The sequence below is a fragment of the Manacus candei genome, unplaced genomic scaffold (assembly GCF_025592945.1).
Source record: "Manacus candei isolate 608988 ecotype Guabito, Panama unplaced genomic scaffold, ASM2559294v1 h1tg000024l, whole genome shotgun sequence".
Lineage (NCBI taxonomy): Eukaryota > Metazoa > Chordata > Aves > Passeriformes > Pipridae > Manacus > Manacus candei.
Genome location: NW_026138072.1, coordinates 5,853,722 through 5,868,826, shown reverse-complemented (window position 1 = coordinate 5,868,826; position 15,105 = coordinate 5,853,722). Strand labels below are relative to the sequence as shown.

General features: G+C 42.9%; 1 protein-coding gene across 3 annotated transcripts in view; it reads left to right on the top strand.

The window, feature by feature from the left end:
• Positions 1–4,172: 4,172 nt before the first annotated feature.
• The window catches only part of HOMER1 (homer scaffold protein 1), an 88,068-nt gene continuing 77,135 nt past the window's right edge, over positions 4,173–15,105 (top strand). For 2 of the 3 annotated variants that reach the window (XR_007904629.1, XM_051788112.1), the window contains exon 1: positions 5,260–5,390. Coding sequence is in view for 1 of the 3 variants with exons in the window: in XM_051788112.1 (XP_051644072.1) it covers positions 5,386–5,390 (5 nt within the window). In the remaining 2 variants the exon portion in view is untranslated. Of the gene's footprint in view, positions 4,188–5,259; positions 5,391–15,105 lie in introns of those variants that run through there. The other variant, XM_051788111.1, reaches the window with a different exon arrangement.

The window sequence follows — 15,105 nt, the reverse complement described above, 5'->3', positions numbered from 1 at the left end:
GACAGGAGAAAGGAGGGCAAGGAGAAGATATAAAGGAGTAGGAGGAGGGAAGAGACACTAAATAGCAGCAATGGATGAGAAGTGAGGCAAGTGTGAGGTGCTGGCTCCCTTATCTTCAAAGGGAATAAACACCCTTGATTTCCTTAGGGATTTTGGAATTTACACTCATCTGGTATTAAACAAACAGCAGCTGATGTAAGAGAGCAGCAGTAGTACCCAAGTCCAGAGGCCTGGAGGAAGTAGTGTCTGCAGGCTGTGAGCTGCCGGAGCAAAGATGTCTCTGTCCGCACAGTTGCCTCTGCCTCCTCCCACATGGAGCCAGTGATGACTGCCATCTGTGATGGCTTCTTTTGCACCCAGTCCTTGTTTGGGAAGGCCACTCTTGAAGATATGAGCTTCCTGAAGAGCAACAACTTTTGGAGTACCAGAAAAAATATTTATAGCGACTTTATACTTGTTAATTTTGTTAATTAGCTCTTTTTGCTCCCTTGCTTGTATTAACCTCTCCCAAAATATTTAGAGAGCATCGTAGTATGTTACATTGGATTTTAGTTTGATAAACCAACCAAGCCAATTTTTGGATTTTTACTCTCATATAATGGCTCAGAGGTTCCTTTAACATCCTTAAGAGTTTCTTTCTGGTTTTGGTGCAGCTAGAATTCCTTTGTTTTGAGTGTGTTGACTAGAGCTGAACAAGCAATTGCAGTTCAAATCTTTCCAGTGTCTAATCTAGCAAAATGGGATTCCCCTGTCTTTTCCATGAGAATGGTACCTCCTAACCAATGTGCAATCAAGTGGTAGAGATCTGGTTTTGCATGGAGAAAACAGGTACCACTGAAGGTTAGGCAAAATGCAGACCTTGTTGGTGTTTCTTGATTTTTCAGCTCTGTACTTCTGCTCTTCCAGGACTTTGAGCAGGCCAGTGGCCATGTTGATACACAGCAGGCTTGAGATTCAGACAGCACAGCCATCTGGGGTTTTTTTTCCCATCTACAGGTATCCCATTGGGAGTTTCAACACAGCACTCCTTTCAGAGGTATTGATAAGTGCTACCAAGCTTACAGGTGTTGCCCCAGCTGGTTGGCCGTTCCGGGCAAGGGTGTCAGAACTGAGTTTTAATACCTGGCTGTGAATATACATGCCAGGAATATGCTACTTCAGAGCAGTAAATGACAGTCTTTCTCCTGTACCACTCTGTGCTTTTCCATGCCTGAAGCCATCCATCTCTTATTTGATTGTAGCATTATTTGGTATTTTTGTGAAGTAACAGCCACCGTATATTTCCATCAGGCAGTATACTCAAGACTACCTCCATCAAAGTTCTCTAGACACAGAAGTGTTCTAAAATAGCAGGGGGAAACTCCAAAACAACTAACTTAGAGTTGAACCTCTTCTCATCACTGTTAAATTCTCTATGTTATATTACTTCAGCCCTCAAGATGAGATGATTGTCTTTTGTTTCCCCTGTTAAGATCTATGATTTAATCACCTGGCTTGCTGTCTTTGTATCTGCATGTTCTTTGTATCTGCCTTAACTGACGTAGATTACCATGTTTTTTATCATATGTTAATCTGGGAAATGGCAAGATGGATAAGTGATTTCAGTAAGCTTGGTAAGCATAAACAGAGGCTTTTTCCACAAGATAACTAATGTTAAGTCAACCAAATCAACCTGGAAACTGATCAAAATTGTAAAAGGGTGTAATTGAGACAAAGTTGAAAGCTTAGAGAAAGCTGTCAGACAGTTACAGAGGAACTGTAACAGTAAATATGGAAGGGAAATAAACAATTAGGTGGACCTTCTACACTTAGCTGTAGTAATAAACTAACACTGTTTAAAGGAAGAATTAAGAAGAAAAAAGATAAATAATGACATTTAATTGGAGAGATGCTTTCTTTGTCCCTATAGCTCTGTTCCCCTGCTCAGGATCATATCTATCCCCCTATTCATATTTTATTACTTACAGAAGGGCATGAAATATATAGGGCACTTATTTCATAAGTCAGTAAAGACATTCCTGGTATTCCACATTTTTCTTTGCCTCTAACTCTGTTCACACCTCTGATTCTCAAGTGAACACTCAATTCTTTACCCCAGGGTTCAGTGTGTGTTTGGTTTCCTTTATATTTTTTTTCTTTTATCTTCATTCTTGGGAATTTCTGGTTTAGCACACATAGTGTAGGAAAGCATACTTCATGCAAGACAAATATGTGAACAAGGTGAAAGGCAGAGACAGATGGAACCATCTTTGTGATATCTAAACAAAATGCTGTGAACATAATGAAATACTTAAGCATTTGCATTACTGTGTGAGCTTGAGCTGAAAGAACAAAACTGATGCAACAGTTACTCATATGTGGATTTAAAGCCTTTGTTTCTTTGCTGTTGACCTGCTATTACTGCATGCAGAATATAATTTGGGACTTTTAGAAGCTAATGAATATAGATTTCTAGCTACTTGACATCAATAAATGAATGAAGCGCTATGTGTTGTTTACGCCTGATTAGTCTTCATTAATTTTTATCATGGTCCTTTTCACTTTAATCATATGGAAGAAAGAACTGCTGTGAATCTTTGTTTTCCTCCCCTGCCCCAACACGGGGACTGCACTAGTTTTACTGACAGAAGCCTGTACAAGTAGTTTGATTTTCAGAGGAAAATACATAGAGCTTTATATGTTTCAGAGCTAGCAAGTGAAACCCAACCAGCAAATGACAATGACAGTCCAGAAAAATAATGCAGCCTCATCATAACTATGCGGGTAGGTTCTAAGAATTGCCCACGACAGACTTAGACTGTTGCCAAGTTTTTTTAGCTTAGTGGCTTTACTTTAGCTTATGAGGTATTGTGTGAGAAATGAGAAATGGGAAACTGAGGAAGCTGTTCTTTTCTGCAGTGAGGCAGTATGCCTCGCTGCTACTGCCAGCAGCAGTAATGATTCATGCTGGGTTTCCTATGCTTGTTCTTGGTTAGGGAAGGTTTCCCTTGATATCTAATTTGTCATTCTTGCTCTTTCCATAGCCGATTACTTTTATAAGTCAGAATGTTGAGACAAGGGTCTGCAAAATATGTGCATGTGTAAATTAAAATAACTTTTGGAAATATCTGACTCTAGGGAGATCAGATTGTTAATATTTTCTCTTTCATTCCAGCCTCTTTCTGGGATACACGTGGTCCCAGTAGAGGTCTTATGAGAGGACAAACAACTCTCTGTTAAAGCAACAGCTGTGAACATCCTGTGGTTGGTTTTGTCATGCTTTACAATCCCATAACATACATTGGTAAAACTTGGGTGTTCTGCCGTTTTTATGTGGGGATTGGCACCTAGCATTGTATTACTATCTCCCTCTCATGCTCATTGTAGTTTAATGTGCCTCTGGTGGCTACATCATTTAAATAGGAAAATACCATGAAAATACTGAAATTCACCCTAGCAAAGAGCAAAGAGCATGTTCCTTGTGGAGTACTCCAATGCCATCGGCATTGTCTTGGAGCAGTTAGACCTAATGTTTATAAATTCAGGGAATCTCGGAGAGTTACTAGAAGTATTTGCAGAACCTAAGATGAAGTGTATATACATATAAGTACTGTGTGGTGATGGAGCTTGGGCTACTCTGATGGATCAGAAGCAGCAATACATGCTGCTTGCATTGCACCGTTGAAGAACTGAGCTAGATATTGTAGTCCTACCACGCTCACAGTGCTGGCCCTTCCTTTGCGGTAGTACCAGCACGGACGTGCTGTAACCTACAATTTTTTGCGGGGACAATTTTAGAATGGCTGCCGCGTTTCTCTCCCGTTTATCCGGTAACGCCGTAGGGTGCGAAGCGTCCGCAGATCAGAGGGACGCATGTTTGACAGGGAACTTGCCGCCTTCGAAGTGGAGAGCTCTGCCCTTCGCTCCCCGAGGGCAGGGGGCTGGGGAGCTGCCGCAGACGCGCTCCGGAGCGGGCCCCGCCACAGCGGCCGCTCCCCCAGCACGGGCTGTCCCCGACGGGCCGGCGGGCGCAGCGTTGCCATGGAGACGGCGCCGCAGGGCCCGAGGGCGGGAGGGGGCGGCTCGCGCACCGCCCCCTCCCCCCGCCGCCCTGCCCTATTATAGTAGCGTTTCCGGCCGCGCGGACCGCTCTGACATCATCCTCCGCACCCCGGTGACGTCAGTGCCCGGAGCGGGCCGTGACGTCGGTGCGTAGGGGCGCGCGGTGACGTGTTCTATTTAAAGCCGGCCGGGGGGAGGATGGAGGCAGAGCGGGCAGGTGCCGCCGCGGGCAGCAGCGAGGTGGCCGCGTGCGCCGCGGGGCTGTAGGGCAGGGCGCGGCTCGGCTCGGCTCGGCTCTGCCCTCCCCTTTCCTTACCCCGGCAAGGAGGAGCGGGACGGAGCAGCGGGCTGCACGCGGCGGCTGCGCCTGCCCACCGCGAGGGGACGGGCGGGCGGTGGCGGAGGTGTGAGGCGGAGGCGGGGGATGCGAGCGGGCAGAGGCAGCGGCCCGGTGGCGCCGGAGCAGCCGGGCACCGCCTGACGCGGCGTCGCTCCCTCATTCCCTCCCTCCCTCCCTCCCTCCCTCCCTCCGTCCCACCGGCGGGGCTGAGCCCGCGGCCCCGCCGCAGAGCCGCGCGGGCTCGGCGGGGGCAGCCCCTCCCGCCGTCCGCCGTCAGTGACCGATCCGCCGCGGCCCAGGACGATGTTCTCCTGCCCGCCGCAGAAGAAGGCGTGACGGCGAGGAGCGGGCCCGCCGTCGTGAGAAGGAGGAGCGGCGCCCCGCATCTCCGCAGCCGGGGGTGGGCAGGCGGGTGGATCGGGAAGCGCGGCGCCCCGGTGCCCGCGGGCGACGCGCGGCCGCAGCCCGCCGGTAGCGGCCTCACGCCGGGAGTCAAATGCCAGCGCCGGTGCCACGGCTCGCTCTGCCTCCTCCGGAGAATGCATCCGTGTCCGCCGCGCTGCTGGCGGCGGTGCTAGGGGGAGCGGCGGCGTGGAGCTTTGCGTGCACCGCCTGCCCCATCCCGCTCCGCCTCTGAGGCACACGGAGCCTCTGGCGGCCGCGCACGTCCCGGCCAGAAGCGCCGCAGCCCCCGCCAGCTCCTCGCAGAGAAGGCGAGCGCCTCCCCGTCCGCCCGCAGGAGGGGACCCGTCCGCCCCCGAAGCCGCCGCTGCCGCCTGCCCGGGGGCCGGAGCCGCTGCCTGCGGGCGCCCGGCGGGGCCGGCGGCCATGGGAGCCCGGCCCGCGGGGGGCGCTCCGTAGGGTGCGGGCGGCCCCGCTCGGCCCCCGGCAGCTGCGGCGAGCCCAGCGCAGCGTCCCCGCCGCCACGGGGCTGCGGAGCTGCCGGCGAGGCGAGGAGCGCCCCGGGGACGCGGCACCGCCGGTGCAAGGCGCCGCCGGCCGCCATGGGGTAAGGATGTCGCGGGTGCAGCCGCGCTGATGCGGGGGTGGGGGCCGCTGCCCACCGAGCGCTGGAGGTGCAAGCGGGCGCTGCTGGATGCGCACGGAGGCGAACGGTCTCGCTGGAGGGGTGCGCCAGCGGCAGGAATCCTGATGCAATCTGTGCTGTGCATCAGCCCGGTGAAGGGAAAGCGGTGCTATCTGTGAGGGGCGTATCGCGATCCGCAGAGGCTCGCCTCCGCCGTAGCCACTTCGGATCGCTGGAAGAGCCGTCTCGGCTTCCAGTTCCCCCACCTTGAGGACCTTTCCTGGGTCGTTAAGGGATGGTCAGTCCTGAAAACGAGTGCTTTAAACTCGGCGTGCTAAGGTGAAATTCCAGAACAGCGAAAGCTCGCTTTAACTCTTCTGGAGTCTTCAGAGGATATCAAACAACATGTGAATTTCCCAATAAATTGAAGAGGCTCTAAGTAAATAGGCTTTACAGCAGGTCCCCTAGTAAAATGGTGCATCCACTTAAGGTTTTAAGGAAATGAGAAGGAATAAAATCGGTAAAATTAGTCAGATATTATCTAAATTAGTAGATAAAAAAAGACAAAAGATACCTGTGAAAACTTTCCACAGTGGTATTGTTACGAATTTGTGTAATGAGATGAAAAAATAGTCCTTGCTACGGGGCTTGTCTGATAGTGGAATGGTAACTCATCCATGTTCAAAAGCAACAGAAACCTGGTGTGATTTGGCAAACTGCAAGGTGGAGGCAGATTTTTAATGCATTAACAAGATGCTATTTTTATGAGACTTCATGACAATAGTTCAAAGTCTACAAAAGTTACAAATCATGTCCTTTGTATTTTGTTCACTTAGGAATTCAAATGTGAAATTAATGTATTACTATGGAAGTTACAGGTGTCTCTTTCCTCTAGCCATTTAGGACAATTGGATTCTTCAATTTATTAACTTCCTTGAATGTGTGGTGATAACAGCTGCATCCTTGTCTCTGCCCTAGTCACTTGGGTTCACACTACAAGATGTAGGAAGGAATGATTCCTTAGGCTACTTTATTTTTCTGATATCTCTCCTTCTATTAAAAAAAAAATCCAAACAGAATAAACCAAACTTGCAGCTATCTACATATCTAAGAAAGTGGTGTGTTACGAAAAGCTGCTGAAAAGCTAAATAATATTGTAATATTTTGGGATATATATGACTGCTGGGCAGTCACAGGTCTGTGTAGCTTTTAAAATTAAAATAATGGAAACCCTCTCATTTATTTAATATCAGTACTGTGTTTGTAGATATTTCAGTTAAGTCTATCATATGCATCTGGGGAGCTGTTGAAGAGGAGTAAACATCCATTCTTGAGAACTCCGATGCTACTGGTGTTTTAGTGTCATTGCTTCTTAACAAACAGTACAAAGCTGTATCTGTAGAGAGTTGAAATAATCTTAAACACTGCAGTTGGTGTGATGATTTGAGTAAGTATCTTGGCACATTGAGGTCAAGAAGACAATATTTGCTAGTAAAGATTTTTGAGACTCTTTAGACAGTACACATCGGGTATTGCAATATAGAATTCCTTTGCAGACCATTTTCTAACAGAGTGGACAAACCCAGAAATGTAGGTATATTACTGATAAGCTTCCTGCTCTCTGTGAGTGAGCACACCCAAGATAGGGCCAACACCTACTCTGGATGTCTGGTTAAGTATCAGACCTTTGCTACTGTTCAGAGCAGAGGTCTTGATTCAGTAGCTATTTTGTATTAATTTCTCAATGCAGTTGCCCATGGATGTCAGAGTATTTCTAGACTGGACTCTTAATTCTGCGGTAGTAAAAACAGTCTTATGATACTCTACTAAGGTTTAAAAATTGAGTGCTCTAGAAGCAAGTTGCAAAATGGTTGGTAATTCCTGAACTAGTGCCGCACAAGGGTCTGTGTATTATATTCAGTATTTAATGGGTACTGCTATGCTGTGTAAGCTTTTGCAGTCATCTTGTAATACATGCTGGAGGAGAGTTTACCTATTCCAATGGTCAGAACACAGAAAACTTGAGATGGGGGAGGGGAGTTAGCTTGCCAAACCAACAGTGGCTTTCTTAATCTCATTTGTTATGTTGAAGAATTCACTGTTCTGCCAGTAGTTCAGACTGGCACATTGAATACCATCAGGCAAGCCAGGTAATTATGCACTGTGTATGTGGATACCAACTGGTGAGTGACTGGGCACTGGGCCAGTACTGCTATTAAATATTTTTTTTGAGAAACTTGAAACTAGAGAAATGGTCTCCAGAGCAGTTCAGGAGGCATTCTCCTTGCTGCTGTACCCTCTGTGTGTGTCTCTCATCTCACAGGAGAAGGTAAGTGAATCAAGCCTAGGGATTGTATAGGCCAGATGTCCACTCTTGCTTCTCTACTTGCCAGTCTGTCTCACCTCTTCTAGTTCATTCTCCTTGTTGCATAAACACAATTTCTTACTGATAGTCACTGTTGAGTGATATAACCATTGTGGACACCCTTTTGTTGGGTTGACCACGGAGAATATAGTGTTCTTTAATAGGAAGACATAGGTGTAAATAAGAGGACCTCAGTATGTTCTGTCCTAGTTCATAACATGTCTCTCCTGTATTCTCTGTGTTGAGTGATGAAGAATTTATCAGTGTAGTACAGTCTTCTTTGAGCAGAGCTTTGATTACATTAACAATCCTCTAGAAACAGCTCTAAAGTAAATATACCCAAGATGTATACTGGTAGCCTAGGCTGTTATATACATTGACCAGGTAGTGACTAGTGATTATTCTGAGTTGGAAAGGACCCATGAGGATCACTGAGTCCAACTCTTATGTGAATGGCCAGTGTGGGGATTGAACCCACAACCTTGGTATTTTTAACACCATGCTCTGAGCTTCAGTTGGGACCCATTGCCATATTTTTCTGGTCATTGATACTGCTTGTACTTCAAGCTCTGGGCAGGGGAGGTAGAGATTTGCGTTAGTAGACTATGATGCAATCATTGCTTATGCTGGAATGAATACACTTCTTGCTAGACACAGTGAGGAAGCTGAACAGCTGTGAATTCTGGTAGGGATGAGAAGTTGGTGTCCTCTTAAACATAATCTCCAGGGTTAATTTCTGATTTATTAGTGGGTAATCTCTCCATAACTGCTTTTCTTTATGGCCTTCTGTGCTGTGGACAAATATCTAAATTTATGTTATTACCTTTTCCTTTCACTCGTGCTGAATTATAAGGAATTACAAGGTAAAAGCTTCTGTAAGATATACTCATCTCTGTCATGTCATGTTAATCAAGGTGTTTTTGTAAAGACTTGACTTAATCTTTTCAGTTTTGTTGGGCTATATTTAGTATGTTATCTTCATAAAGGTGGTTATGATATGTGTCATATATAATATACTGGAGATGACAGAATTAGAATACTAGGGTTCTTAAGTTGGCTAGAGAATATTGTGGAAGATTAGTATTTTAGGGTATACTTATGAGTGTTGCGGTTGCCTAGAAATAAGTATTTTGATTTTTGGAAGTCTGTGGCTGTTTAATCCACTCCTAGCTGTTACTTTATTTGAAGGATGTGGAGTTAGTCAAATGCATTTCTTTAAAGCACTCAGGATCCAGGGTCCCATTTTGAAGAGAGGATGCTATAGGAGTAGAGGAATTGAGAGATCATGTGAACTCTAAACTGTAGGACGTCATGATTCTTGCAAAGCCCACTTGAAATTTTAAATTCTAGAAATATGTGAAAATTTATACTCTTTGAACACATGAGATAGACAAGTCCTTGTGTGGAAATTGGTTTTGGTTTGTTGCCTGTTAACTTGCTTTTATAGGTATTTCCAAACTACAGTCTGGCCCTGAAATGTTTCAGTTTTCTTTCTGTAGCTGGGTAACGAGACATGAACACTACAAAGCTGTTAGGAGCCAGAAGCTTTGTTGACTGTTCAATTTGACCAGACTCAGGTTCTTCAACATGTTTTTCTCCCACAAGACTTAATGGTAGCTTTCCCCAAACTTTATCTTAGCAACACTTGCATCAGCTGTGCTTCTCTGACACAGAAATATTGCAGACAGTAGAGCAGGTGTAGCTTCTTGGCAGTAGTTCAGCGTTGCTGCAATTCCTGGCCATCTTGCTGTCTCAGGTAAAATGAGGTGCTTATTGTGTGAAAGCAACAGCAGCAAAGTAGTTTATGCTGTCTTCTGTAGCAGTGTGGAGAGTGTAACAAATACTCAGATAACACCCACAAAACGTGATCATCTGAAAAGAATTAGTACCATATAAATACCATGACAGATAGACCGTGTGTAAATCAGCTTGAAATGGTTCATAAACTACTTTTTAGGCAACATTGTGTGGAGACCTCTACCATGCTTAAATTATCTTCTGTCACAGAGGTTTTATGACTGCAAAATAAACGTGAGAAATCTAAACCAGATCTTCAGGCCTGGCAACATATTAATGAGTGTCCTCAGCACCATGGGGGATAACTTCTGTGCTGATTTAGTGAAGGTATTATGCCTTAAGGTTGCAGTTGGTCTGTTTCAGCATTTCTGTACGTTATTAAGATTATGTATACCAACTCTTTGGGTAAAATCCTAGTTCTGCTGAAAATAAGCATTTAAGTCCTTCCAATTCATCATGTTGAGATGATTTTTTTTCTCAGTGTCTCAAGGTAAGCATTAGATATAAGCTTTGTGCACGTGTTCTTGTGATTTGTCTCTTCCAAACAGTGCTTGCCCTACCACAGTTATTATTATCTTTGCAGGACTTGTAACCAGATGTCAAACCAATAGCTGAGGAAATACATAGTCTTGAAGCCATAGAGATCACAATAGCTTGAAATTCTGTAACAGGGCTTCTAATCAGGAGAGGCAATGACACTTAATTAGCATTAGAGTGTTTCTGGTTGCTAGTTAGTTAAAGTTTTAAGTAGACTTTAGATGTCACTTTTATGGGAACTTTTTTGCAAAACATTTATTCTTTATGATTGTCTCTTAAAACTGTAAGTTGATTTAAAGCTCTTAGCTGATCAGTCTTTAAATCACTGCTTTCTAAATCTGTGTCTGTGCATTAGTATACTACAAAGAAGAGCATTATCTTATGATATAAAACTAATTTACTAGTAATGTCTCATTAGTATAGGTGCCTGGGACAACATTTCAGTTGAGACTATGGTTTTTCAGAGTACTCCAGATCAGTGACCATCTAAACAATACAGATATTTCATACAGATTAGGACTTAGTTCTTGGTAAGGTTTGGAGACTTGGCAGTGAGCCAGCTTGAAACCATATCACCCTTTAAATACCATATCTACTCTTTAGATACCATATCTACTCTTTAGATACCTGTGTTTGAAGCTGTTGAGGCCTAAAGTTATTACCAGGAACCAATGTTCTCTTCTAGTTCGGAACTTTAAAGTTTCTTGCTTAGAGGTGCTTAGCAAGGAAGTGAGTGTGGTGTAGAGATACCCAAATCTGGAATGGAACTCACATAATTATATGTAAAAGTACCTGTGTTTTAACAATGTGCACTTTATATCTGAGAGAGTCCTGCACTTGAGGGAAATCTAAGGCTTCCCCATGTGCCTTGGTTATAGTGTTAGTAACAGGTAACTGTAATAATGAGCAAAGAGACAAGATATTCTGTATTATTTGAAGTAAAAACAAAAATCAGAGTTCATGTCTTCTTTTTTTTCTATTTCAAAAATACCACGTTATGTTGAAACATGCATTTAAAAGCCCTACTTAGGTGAAAGCTTTCTATAAAAAAATTTGGAAGAGCATGCTTTCTCGTTTGGGGTTTTTGTGCTGTTCTCCCTGCAAGGCTTTTTCAGATATATTCTGTCTTAAAGCTAAGGTGCAATGGGTGTGAAAGCACTGCATTATAAAAATCTTCTTTTAGATCCACTTTTGATGGTAGGCTTCTTTTCCCCATTCTGTTCCAAGTTTTTTATATTTTCCAAGGCTTGGCCATGTGAGATCCGCCAAAATTAGTGTTCAGGACAGGGAGATTAGAGGGGAGAAAAGGCTAGAGGGAGCTGTGGTTTTATTCCACATGGGACTTTGCACCATGGACTCTGTTGTATCTACACAGAGGTGATATTGCTCCATTCTGCAAAGTAATGGAACTGTGTTTCTACACTGTATTGATTTTCTGGAATTGCATCACAGACATGCTTCTGGCAACATACTATGTTCTGACATGCTTCTTTGGTGGCAAGTAGTGGTGAATGCCAGTAATAAATTAGTCTAGGGAGACAGTGTTTAAACATGCAATAGATATGCTGGATTGCCAGATACAAGCATATATTGACATTTCCAGTAACTAGTCATGATATTTTTTTTTTAAGCTACAGATAGCAAGTTATCCAACTTAAGCAGTCTGCATCACTTGTTTTGTCTAATAGCTTTTACCTGAATAAAGAGGGAAGAACTTGAAATACATAGTTCCTCTCAGATTTTTCTTCTTCCTCCACCTACATACAGATGATTCACAGGCACTGTTTTGTTGATCTTTGTGGCAGTACTCTTTGCCAACATCTTGATTTTTAAGTTTTCATGGAGCCACCAAACAGTGGGAACCACAGAAGACAGGGACTGCTTTTTCCAGTTGTCTGTTGCAGCACCAATGTTTGTGCAGTGAGCCAATCCAATACTGTAACCCAGCTGACTGCAAATACAGGGACATGCACAAGGGAAGTGCCATTAGAGATAGGGTAGACCTACCTTTTACTGCAGCAGTGTCTATTTATTCTCATGGGAGTGTTCGAAAAGATCCAGACTCAGAGCTATCCCTGTTCAAGTTTGCGCTCAGTTTTGAAGCTCAAGTTTGGAAAGGTTTTTTTAAGACTGTCCACTAGGTTGAGTCTCAGCTTATTGAGAAATAGAGGGTTTACACCTTTCTATAGTGTATTTAATAGTTTAAAAAAACCCTCAAACAACAAACAAACCGCCCCCCCCCCCAAAAATGGAAAACAAAACAAAATCCCAAACAAACAAAAAAATTCAAACCAAACCATTATGGGTAATATTGCCAGGGTTTAAAATTTGGGTTTCTAAAATGCTTTTAAATTACTTATTCAGTAAATAGTATATTCTAGTCTCGGATCAATAGTTAGTCTTGAAGCTCTTCTTGTAAGGGGGCATATGTTGAGATCCTCCTTGGGTTTTAAAAACTGAAGAATGAGCTTTAAATGGTCAATACTTTTCAGTGAAGTGTTCATGAAATAAATCATCTTTGAAATGTATTCTCACAATTCCTACTTCTTACACCTGTTCATTTCCAACGGAGTGCTAACCATGGCTTGTCTATACAAAAGGCTAAAAGAATGTACTGCGTGATATTGGACAAAACTGTTTTCTCCAACACATGACTTACTGTGGTGTATGCAGCCATGTCAATCTTCTTAGGTATGAAGTGTTTTTCATACCAACAAAAATAAGCATGCAGAATAATGTATATTGTACAGCTCTGTTGTCAAATGATTGCATGCAGTAAACTGAGGTCCTAGGCAACTATTTCAGTGATTGTCTTTGAAACTGGAACACCTGTGCTTTTGCACTAGTAATATTTTTCACTGTGTGACTAAAGGAGTTAACCTGCAATTAGGAACATTTCTCTTGGATTAACTTAGTTTCAGCTTCTGGATAAGGATTTCCAAGTGCTCTTTTAACATCTGAGTAGACATCCCTTCCATGTCAATATTTGTTCTTGTCCTTTTTACAAAACATAAAAGGAACTCCTTTGCTTTAGCAAGCCAATTGCCCAGGCATCCAGAGCTCTCTGCATAGGGAGGAACTGAGTTTCTACGAGGAAATGATTGACAGTGCTTGGGAATAGGTGGTATCCTGCTGATTTGAGTCCAAGGTAGTCATGGTTCTTCAGAAGCACTGCACAGCTCAGATGGCAGCATGTCTAGCTGTGTATGATAGTTAAACTCTCAGGATCTTTGAGAAGTTTTCAGGAAAAAGACACCAGTGCTGAAGCACATTATTAAATAATGATCCTTTTTGGTTGAGTTCTGTGAAACATGAGCACTTAATGCTAGATTCTGTGATTTACCTCACATCTGAATGCAAGTGCTGCCTGTGTTTCTTACAATGGATCCTGATGGGCCACTCAAGATCTGAAGTAGTTTTTACTGATAATTATGTATTTGGTGACCTTAAATGTAACATAGATATTTTAAAAAAATCTTCCACTTTTGTCCACGTTAATTATAGTTTTTAAAATCAGGTTGCAACAAAAGCTAGAATAGTTCTGTTACTGGGATGGATTGATGAAGTGTTGTAGGGGCCTTTAACATATTCCATTTACTTTTATTATTGGCAGGATTTGAGAGTTAGTATTATTCTAAAATAGAGTTCTCAGACAAAGAAAGACAATCTGCTTTTCCCCAATTGTTCTTTCAAAGAACAATTTTACTTACCATGAAAATATATTTAAAGAGTCCTTCTCTTCTGCTCCTTAGTAACAACCTTAAATCCTAGATTTAAAGAATACTGCTGCTCTTGAGTGCTCAGAGATGGACATGGTACTCCTCAAATCCCTTGCACTAAGTCAGCCTTAACAGATAGGATCGAAATCTAGATCTTGTAAAGATTGCCTTCTGTTCCACCGTCTTGCTTGTCTTTTTGTGTTGGTACTTCTGCCACTGACTATTGTTTTTGTCAAAGTCAAGACTTTGCTGATTGAGACAACCCTAAATTATTTTATCTTACATATATGCTGTTCATATTCTTGAAGAACTGTTCCTCTTTATTTGCTTATAAACACTGGAAACATTTTTGCAATGAAGGATGGTATTAGTACTTCCTGCTCATGGCATTCTATTGATGAGGTTATGGACTCATGTATCATACTGCATATTCTGTTTCTAAACACAAAATCTTTTAGTAGTGGAAAATGGCAGTTTCTGCTATATGGATTAGTATTTGATGCTTCAGTTAAACCTCTTTTGGACATAAACATGTGAGCACCTAACTGCTCTGATTTTGCAAGAGTGTGTTGTGTTTAGCATAGGCTATATAATGTTTTTAAATACAGCTTTATTTAAAACTGACTTTGCAATACAAGCATTCTGTAGCTAACTAATGAACCTACTTAGTTTTGACCACTGTTCATTTCATGAACAGAATAGCTCTAGGGCTTGTACTGATATTTGTGGAAAGGAGTGGGTGAGGGAGGCTTTTCTAGTTCTTGGTTCACACATAGGTGTTGAATGCTTTGAACTCTACCAGTTCATTCAAGTACTGTGTAAGGAAAATTGTTCCTGCTCATAAAAAAAGGTCATGCTGAAATAACTGACTCTTAACAAGCACTGATTCCTGGTCTTTGATGAGGTGCTTCCTGACTAGTAGCAGGCATTTATTGCTGAATGTTTTTATTGAGTTATTAAGTATAAGCCTCTAATGTAAGCAATTCAATTCCATGTGAAATAAGTAAGAAAATTCCAGATTTATCTATCACACAGGCATTTGAGCTAACACTTCTGCACAAACTATATGGTATCCATTTTGTTGCTCAGTTTGTCAAAATGCTAAGCAGTTTCCTGAGACATGATTTTTTTGTTTTTGTCTGAGTAAAGGAGTGACACCTATCTTGAGGTTAAAACTGAAGTATGTGCCTTTCTTAAGTATAGCTTAAATTTTGAAATATTGTTTGCAAAGTGATTGCTAATCTAGTTCTAGTACAATTACCACATTGTACTTGTCTTT